The 9,570-nt window shown below is 39.0% G+C and overlaps 1 protein-coding gene across 2 annotated transcripts in view; it reads left to right on the forward strand.

Annotated features, from left to right (window-relative positions):
- The first annotated feature begins 529 nt into the window (after positions 1-529).
- Positions 530-9,570, forward strand: part of LOC138008271 (uncharacterized) — a 17,660-nt gene continuing 8,619 nt past the window's right edge. Inside the window, exons 1-9 of one of the 2 annotated variants that reach the window (XM_068855548.1) lie at positions 530-596; positions 948-992; positions 2,589-2,795; positions 3,965-4,189; positions 5,925-6,046; positions 6,387-6,832; positions 6,928-7,116; positions 8,321-8,618; positions 9,273-9,420. In XM_068855548.1, coding sequence (XP_068711649.1) covers positions 539-596; positions 948-992; positions 2,589-2,795; positions 3,965-4,189; positions 5,925-6,046; positions 6,387-6,832; positions 6,928-7,116; positions 8,321-8,618; positions 9,273-9,420 — 1,738 coding nt within the window. In that variant the 5' untranslated portion in view covers positions 530-538. Of the gene's footprint in view, positions 597-659; positions 782-933; positions 993-2,588; positions 2,796-3,964; positions 4,190-5,924; positions 6,047-6,386; positions 6,833-6,927; positions 7,117-8,320; positions 8,619-9,272; positions 9,421-9,570 lie in introns of those variants that run through there. The other variant, XM_068855549.1, reaches the window with a different exon arrangement.

The raw sequence follows: 9,570 nt of genomic DNA on the forward strand, positions 1-9,570 counted from the left end.
GAAAGTATTTCTCATTCGAGCCAAAAGGATAATGCTTTCAGCAAGCTGATCAGACAATTGCAATGAAGGAACAAAACAGTTAAAAAGCTCGATAAGACAAAACGAAATAATCAAGGCGAGTTAGCTTACTTTATTTCCTTCATTCATTGATAACTTTTCCCTTCTTTGCTTCTTTGTGGTGAAACAAAACAAAAGCAAAAAAAAAAATGTCTAGAACAGTGTTGTAGCTGACGTGACGCTTTGATAGCTCGCGCGTAACGCGAGCTTGGGCTGCCTAAGATGTCACCCTCCTAATAACACGTCCCGTTTTTCCTGTAGCAAGGGTGAAGTAAATGTATATACTTTAAGTGATCTTCGCACTTATCTGAGCAATTTCAGCAATTGCCTCTTATAGACACCTGAAAAATTCAGTTGGCTTCCACGGGAAGCCACTTTCTATTTTTCAGACAGTTGCTGAGTTCTTCACCAGTTCTTTGCTTTGTTAACGGGGTCTCAATGCTGGAGCTTGGGTACTAGGCGGTCATTTTCAAAAGTAAACATGGCGGCCGCGTCTGGAAGTCGATCTTGGAAAACAAATGTGTTTTGGGCAAAAGGTCGTATCCTTTTAAAAGCTTTCAATTCTAATATAGTTCATGTACATCATGGTGAAACGTCTGTCATAAAAACAGTCAGATATCTTGATTCAAAGGATCGCATTTGCGATCGTAAGAAATGAGAAAGAAGTAATGGACCATACAAGCTTACATTTTTACGTTTAAATATACGTGTTAATTGCGCCCAGGTAAAGTTCTTTCCTGAGTTTAAAGCGTGATTGGATCTTTAAGGGGATGTTAGTGTCGTGGTATAAACGTTTTGTCTCCTGTTAGACTGGTAACTAAGAGCTCTTTTGATATTACATGTAATTGTTTTAGAATATTTATTATTATTCTCAAGCTTAACTGAAATAGAAGGAGATGACCGAGATGACAAGATCATAAAACTACATATGCCAGGTAAAGTGTGCCATCTTGATGGTATTGATACCTGTAGAAAAATTATTGGACAAAATAATTATATGGTAATTTGTTTTGTCTAGTGCTATCAAGCTTGGCCATGGTTTTTAGAATTAAGAATGTGATCTGAGTCAATTCAAAATGGAGGGATTGTATTTTGAATACATAGTTAGAAAATAGAGCTAACTCATTGACACCTGGGAGGAAGACTTAAAGTGCCCCTAACCCCAAAATTTTTTTTTCGCTAAAATGAATCTTTTCGCCTGTTCGAAACGCATCGCGACAATTTTTTCCTTTTTCTAACAAATTCTGCCATTTTATAGGCTTCGAAAGTTGCGAAAATCCAAGCATCTTTAGTTCACGACCGAGTCAGAAGGGGAATGGGTCTATTCCTGATGTGACGTCACAATCTACTTTGCATGCATGTTTACAAAGAGTTAATGCAATGTAAATCAGTTTGTGACGTCACATCAGGAATAGACCCACTCCCCTTCTGACTCGGTTGTGAACAAAAGATGCTTGGATTTTCGCAACTTTCGAAGCCTATAAAATGGCAGAATTTCTTAGAAAAAGGAAAAAATTGCCGCAATGCGTTTCTAACAAGTGCAAAGATTCATTTTAGCGAAAAAAACATTTTGGGGTTAGGGGCACTTTAACAGATTTTACTCTTTCTAACGCCAGACGATTTTACTTGTCAACTGGGGGCATCCTAGGGTGTTTGAGGTGTCAATGGGTTAATATAATTTGTGAGAAGCTTAATATTTGCATAAATTGCCATTTTGCCAGCACATAGCAGCGGCCTACATGTAGGTGAGAGTGGCAGGAGCTTGGAGTGCCAATGTGATATAGCAGTTTGTATTTTGTGACCATTATTAAAGCAAGTGACGCATCTACGGTCAGCCTTGGCCGTATTCACAAGTCAAGTTTTTTTTATTATATGGAGCTGAAAGAACCAAGTGCCTTTTTTAGGCTGTATAGCATTCATGTACATTGTAAATAGCGACTTTCAGTAAGAATACCCTAAAACCCCAAGGGTCGCACCACTGGTACCTGTTTTTGTGTCTGGTGTGGTGCATTCATTGGTCTTCCCATTATAATATAGTTAAATGTATAAATATTCTTGAACATATTCCAAAGCTAAATAAATGGCACAGTGGCTTGGCTCCCCTGATAATTACAGTACATTTATCAAGCTCGGGTGTCTGGTTGAGTTAAGTGGAGGCAAAATAGTTACTGAGTCTGAGTCACTTTACGATGAATCTTCAATACAAACCTCATCTGAATATGAATTAGCCTCAAACAGCAACAAAGTTGACAAGGAGCAATATTAGACTGTTTAAAGTTGTACATTGTACAGTTCACACAAAAAGTGGGAAATTTAGGGGATTTTGCGACATATTCCCTTGCGTTGACAGATTTTTTTGTAACAATTTCAGTAAGGAATTAATACGTTTGTAAACAATGAGTGAGGACTGTGATTCCATGCGTATTTTACATGAAATAGTCTGAGTTATGATAATCCTTTTTGATGGTGAAATAGACTGTTTGTGGCTTGCATAACTGTGTCTGTTGAGTCTGTTTTCTTTTTACCCACAGGTGTGATACTTGAACCTCATTCTAATGTTAAAACTCCCATGGTAAGGAAGCCAATGCACATGTTAAAATCGAGTGGTGCGTCTTTCAAAAAATCTCTGTCCAATTCACTGGAAAGAAGACAAGGTTTAAAAGAAACAAACTCTTATGCAACTCTGGCCAAGGGCAAGTTTGGCTTTGTCTCAGCTTTTAACCGATACGAAAATTCTGGTAAGTCCTGAGAATGATATCTGCAGAACATTTTTTCCTGTTGCCTGGTTTTTTATAAGCCAAGGCAAACATAAACAAAACACATCCTGTTGAGAAACTATACTTTGAAAAACAGCGCTTTATGTGATAAAGTTTTCGCAACTTCAATATGTTTACTGAGGATAAACCTATGATCAACACAATTATAATTTTTTCTTTATGAAAGACCTTAATTTAATCCAGGGGCGTAGCGACCATATATGCACATACGCATGTGCGTACCTTGAAAACCTAAAAAAAAAATTTTTGTACGTACTGGCGAATGGCAATTCCAAAGCTCTTCGGGGCTTGTTTCACTGCGCCTTCCTGTGTATATATGTACCTAAATGGAAAAACCACGCTATGCCCCTGTTTGAACTACATGTCATGTGCATTGTGTTATTAACATTTTCCTTTATAAAAATTAAAGCTAGGCGGTACACAGACATTCCAACCCTCCAGATTTGATCAGGAGTCCCCTCATTTGACGTGTTGCCTCCCGCTCTCCCAATTTTTATCAGGTTCTCCCGATTTATTCTAATTCTGAAAACAAGGAAAGTGTGTAAAACGTTACGTATTATTAATTCGCTTAGTCTTAACAGGACACTTCCTTAAGTTTATCAAACTTAAGCTGGTGTCTCATTGTCTGCATACATGTAGTACTGTAACATAAGTGGTTGGCTGGTGCCAAAAGGGAAAGGATTTTTCGGTTCCTTTGATGCACCATGATCCAAGTGATCTTGGATCAGCGAACCTTTTCGAGTCATTGCAAAGGAACGCACCCTATATATATCAGTCTTGGGCTGTGGCAGATGACACTGATTTTGGAATGGGATAAATTAGATTATCGCTCATCAGAGTTAATAACCTGTGCACGTATTACATTTTACCTGGCAACAATTGCTTTGCTGTTTGCTGTTACCTTCATGACTCATTAATGAAGTATGTAGAAGTCTATGACAATGTTATTAGCCTGCAACGGCGAGCAAGCTCTCTGTTGAGGTTTCGCACGAGATTTCTTTTCTTTTTTTCAGAGCAGCGAGTGAAACAAGCTGCAAGAGGATTCCGTCGAAACCTTAACAGAGAGCTTGCTCACAGGCTACGATCATGTTATTTATGGCGACCTTGTTTTTACTGTTCTTCCAAAACAGATAAAACACATGTTAAAGAACAGGAAAGGAGAAAACAGCAGTTTAGTTTGAAAGAGCTAAATCCTCAAGATAAGAAACGTGTGGCTAATTTAGTTAAAGAACTTGCCAAGCTTGGGGAGGAGCGTGTTAACGCTGAGGAGAGGCTACAAGCAGAAAGGGAAGCATTTGAAGAGAGGCTTGTCATCCTACATGGAGAGTATGATGCTGTCATGAAAGAAAAGCAATGTATCCAAGCTCTTCTCTCATTTAATTATTTAATATGATCTATTACTAATGGCGTTTGATGGCTGTGCAGGAGGTTACATGTACATGATTGTACATCCCACGCTTTTTCAAGTTCCTTGTTAGACCATACATGTAGCTTACAGTAAAGCCTGAAGAAATGAGGTTTGTTATGGTTTATTAGACTTGTAAATCCCTGAATATTTAAACAAAAAAAACAAATGCTTAAATTATTTTGCGTGCTGTGCTTTAGAATTCTCCTGAAGTCGGCCAATCGTAGCATTTGAGATAATCTCAGCAATAATAAAAATAATAATATTGCGTTCATGATGAGCTGTTATATGTATATCGCAACTCAAGCACAACTGAGACTGTGATTGGTCAGTTATATGCATTGTACTTTTTGCCCTTGGGTGCACACTGTTGAAGATACATGTAGCTGGTGACCACTGACACAGATGTTGTTCTTTTCTTCAAAATTTGATATTTTTTAAACCATGGTTTCAGCTCAACTCATATCAAAATTGCATGTTGTTTTTTTTATAGTAGGGGGGGGGGACCATAATACCAGGAGAAACACCTTGCATACTACAGAACAGAACCAACAAAGGCAACCCACATGTGACACCAAGTCAGGGATTCAAACCTGGGCCACATTGGTGGGAGCAAGTGCTTAGTGCTTATCACTACTGGCCATCCCTGCTCTGTCATGCATCCACAACACTTACCTTAGATCTTTGATTTTATGTACTTTAAGGTAGATCATTTCAATCAATTTCGTCCAAGGGTGCCATAAAATTGGCTGTAACCATGATCCTTAACCACGATCCTTAAAGTGCTACTATGATCAAAAAATCACTTCTTCTTTTTTTCTTCAGATTTTGAAAGTGTGATTGCTCAACACTTGACTGGCAAAAATTAATTTTAAGCTTTGATTTTTATCCAATGGCTATTTTTTTTTTTTACTGTAAGTTTTGGATTTCATGGTCTGCCATTGCTCATGTTCCAAACTGACCGACTGGACCTCAGAGGGTTGGATCTAGGGAAAAGTTACGTCATTTACTCACTAGCTCAAAATTTCAGCGTGTAAACGCAGCTTACTAATATATAATTATGCAAAACAGTCAGAGTCTAAAAGACTGAAAGCCTGAAACTCTGTGCTGCATATTAATTCAGCCATGTACACATGCACTGCATTCTTAAACTACTGAGTCATTGATGTCATTTTCTCCTCAATCCAGCTCTCTCAAGATTTTAAACTTAGTAAATGGTGGACCATTAAACAGGAAAATTCCAGTTAAATTAATTAAACAGGTCATGGTGTCTTTTTGAAATCAAGGCTGAAAACTTCGATCAGTAAATTGAAATAAAAGGTGTTTTTTTTTGGTCATAGTAGCTATTTAAACCCTTTCAGGTCTGAGTGAGATATTTATACAATCATGTACATGTAGATTTTACTCTGACTATGTAACGTTATTGCCGATTTTACTTGTCAGCGGGGGCCACTTCAGGGATGAATGAGTTAAACTAGATTAGGAAGAGGTACTGAGTCGACACTAATTTTAACACTGGCTTTTGATATCAAAATTTGATTTTTAACGACCATGCAGCGATATCATTGGTGTAGAACATAAGTACTGTCAAACTTTTCTCTTGTTTAAATGTTTTTATTATAATTACATACATGTAGTCATTTCATTGCACTTCATCTAAGAAGCATCCTTAACATCCTATGAAGATTTGAAAAAGAGGTTTCTAGAATTACAAGCCCTTTTGGCAAAGTATCAAGGAAATGGAAAAACTTTATCACCTCCAAAAACAGTCCAACATCAAACTATTGAAGACAAAGAAAGTAAACAGGTTTGTTAATAAAATAATTTATGGTACAGCAAAGAGATTGACATGAGCTGGGCTTTTGAATAAAAAGAGGCAATTTTGACAGATACAATCCCTTATTGGTCCAACTGCTTGAACTCTTCCTTAATTTTGAAAAGTATTGTTAATTTTGATAATGCTGTAAGGTGGCATAACCCTAAACGTAACCCTAATCCTAACTCAATGATATTTTGGAATATTTCTGTTCGAAGCATATTTTTTCTATTAGCTGCTGCAGTGACCTTGAATCTTAACTTGAATGTTAAACCTGCATAGGACCACATTGCATCTTTGAAATGTTTCTTTTTTGTTGTTGTTGCGACAGTTATCAGGTACACTTACATCATATAAAGGCACACTCATCTCACCCCTCAAATCTACAACTTCAGAGTCTCTTGGAAACACAAGGCCTTCCAACGTCGGTTCAACTACTGTTGCTACTGGTAAAAAGCTCACTACACTTGCAGATTCACGAGCAGATGTTATTTTAGAACAGAGAAACGGTTCATTAGAGCCATTAAATAACAGAAGACAGCTTGACAATAGAAGAGAGCAAGCCACACAAGTAAACAATTCTTGTCTTTCCTCAAGTGAGACAGGAGAGGATTTTCTTGATAAAATGATGTCTTCCCAAGAGAGACATGTGTTTCCCGAGATTAGCAGTAAAGGAAGTAATGCTGTGACGCCAGCATGTCAGACTCAGGAAATCCCTGAGACTTCACGTTTTAGAGAAGAGGTTATCCCCAGTACCAGAAATACACAGGAGGAAAGGTAAGATTCTTTTTCATAAAGAGTTACACCTTAACATAATGGGTCTGTTCTTCATTTTGAGTGTGAATAATTAATGTTAGAATTTTTTGTCTCAGAGTAAACTCAACCGTGGCTTCTCAAGGCCATCCTCCCTCGAACAGTGTCTCACAGCCAGCAGTGCACCCTGGACCTGCAACAATATCCCAGTATCCATTGCAAACCAAATCGATGTTTTCTGTGTTTGGCAATGGTGTCCATGAAGCAAAGACTGATGGGCAATTACATGTAAGGAAAAACGAAGACAGGTACTTCTCTAGAGTTGTCAATTCCATAATTATGTTTTACACCAGGGATGCTGCAATGGTGTGAGCAGTCAGGCCTCCCACCAGTTTGGTTTGATTCCCAGATTTCATGATATTTCTGTAGTTAATTTTGTTTTTAGTTCTCTTCTCTGAAACAAGGTTTTTTTTCCGAAAGCTCCATGGTATTTCTCTCCTTTAAAAAAGTTGTTGGTAATGGTAAGCAGATTGACCGTCATTAATATTTAACTTGGATTTGTAACCAAGAAGTGTTTCGTCATTTCATTTTCTGGGAGGTGGTGTGGTCCAGTGGTTAGTGCATGCAGGTTGTCCCAGGTTCAAATCCCGTTCTAACCTCTGGTTTGGATTTGTTACCGGCTGTCCGACGGATTCAAATCTACCACGCTTTGTAATTAGCCAACCGGCTGCCTCCTGCCAGCTGGGGTTCTTAATCATGTTTCTGTTAAGTTTGAATTGTTTCTTCCAGATTGTTAAAAGTGGGGTGCCTGTAAACTAACTTGATAGCTAAGTGCACTTCTACTTTAAATTAAGCATCCTGGTCCCTACGTGTAGCTGGATCAACTTATCGGCTGTACTTATAAATGGCTAACAGGTTTGCATCCGGCAGGTTGGGTTTCTGTTTCATTTGCCCTGTATGGTTGTATTAGCACAGTCATTTAAAGGAGGTCGTGACAACCCCTTGGCGTTTGCGGCGTTTTCTCAGACCGTCTATAATTAAAACAGCTTTCCAGCAATGGATTGTGCCTCTTAGCCAATCAAAACGCAATAGGGAGATCGAGCATCGCGTTCGCGACAAACGTCATATTTGCATAAATTGAACAATTACAAAAAATATTTTTAAATAGTTTGCTATAAAAAAAAAACAAACAAACAACGAGGAAGCGAATCTAAAAATGAGAAACTTCTGAAAACGATTACTCAAGGTGGGGGCACCTTGTCCTTCCGTGCCAAATAAGGACTTATGAGTTTATGAAAAACATACATCAGAGGAAATTTGAATTAGACGTTGACTTCAACGACGATCAAACTGGGGAGCTGTAGCTAAGAAAGCCCCTCACTAACCAACTGATCTGCGGCTACTTGTAGAAAATACAGCTGTTTTAGTAGGATTTGTTTGCCATTTTACTTTCCCAAAGACGTTTTAAAAGATGAAAAAGTCACCGGTATTGTTATGTTTGTTTGCAATGAGGTCTTTCTCTGAAATATCTGGAATATCTGGAACCTTCTCAGCCGAATTGGATGCTGTCTATCGTTTATATTGCCGTGAATATGAACTGCAGTTACAACTACAACAGCAGCAAATTGAATTACAGAAACAACAATTACAGCTACAGCAACAATTGCAGCAGGTAGAGTCTCTTCAACAACAACAAAAGCACCAACTGCAACAGTCACAGCAGCTTGAACCACAGAAAGAACAGCAACAGCAGCAATGGGTTCAGCAATCACATCGGCAGCAGCCTGTAGGACGGACTTCTCCCGTGCAGGTTAAGAGAGCCTTTACATTAAATTTGTAATTCATCGGTACCGGTTATTGTGATGAAGGGCACGCTAGGAAGGAGAAACCCCTTTCAGCTTCTCGCACGACGCATACCTGTATATTGTTAGCCTGGAAGAACGCGTACAACGTGCGTAGAATAAAAATGAACTGCGTGTTCTAGCGCGCTGAACTTCGCTCGCCCCGATGCCCCTCTGACTTGCTCACCTTTTAAATTCTCAAATATCTTGGGACGACTTTCATGAAGTCAAAGCCAAAAAAAGAAAGGGTACTTTGTCTTCAATTAACCTGCTATGCCCGAATTCTACTTGGATCGGAATTGATCTCATTACAGCGCAAATTAAAAGGTTGTTGGGCACAGTGTTCTTTACGCCTTTTAAAACCAAACCCCACCCCCCCACCCCCCCCCCCCCCCCCCCCCCCCCCACGGCACGGCTTTTATTTTTTGGATGAGCAAAGCTAAAAAGAATGCGAGTTATTTAAGTACACACCTTGTTAATTGAGCGTCTTTATCCTTTAATCCGGCTCCGTTGTTAGTCGTTTAGGTGTCCTTGTCATTTGATTTAATGACTTAATTTGATACTGCATTTACTTGCTTTACTTGGGAAATCTTGATTACTTCCCTCTTTTCTACTACTGACAGGGTGAAGTCAGAAATTCCGTTAAACATGACCTCGCAACAGTTGCAGAGAACGCATTTGAAGAGACGCCTTCTCCATGTCAAGTTCCCAGACCATCATCAAAACCTCACCAAGTGTCACCAACCCGATCGCTTGTGCCCACTCCGGAAGGTACTTTGTTCTATTGCCTGTCATTTGCTTTGTGTTTCTTGACAAAGGGAGAACACATGCACAGCGCTGCATAATCTCGGTACAAACGTTTGCCTCCGTAGCTGCGTTGCTGAGCGAACGAACAATCGGTGAACAAAAGAGCGGTGAAGA

Source organism: Montipora foliosa, chromosome 6 (genome assembly GCF_036669935.1).
Source record: "Montipora foliosa isolate CH-2021 chromosome 6, ASM3666993v2, whole genome shotgun sequence".
Lineage (NCBI taxonomy): Eukaryota > Metazoa > Cnidaria > Anthozoa > Scleractinia > Acroporidae > Montipora > Montipora foliosa.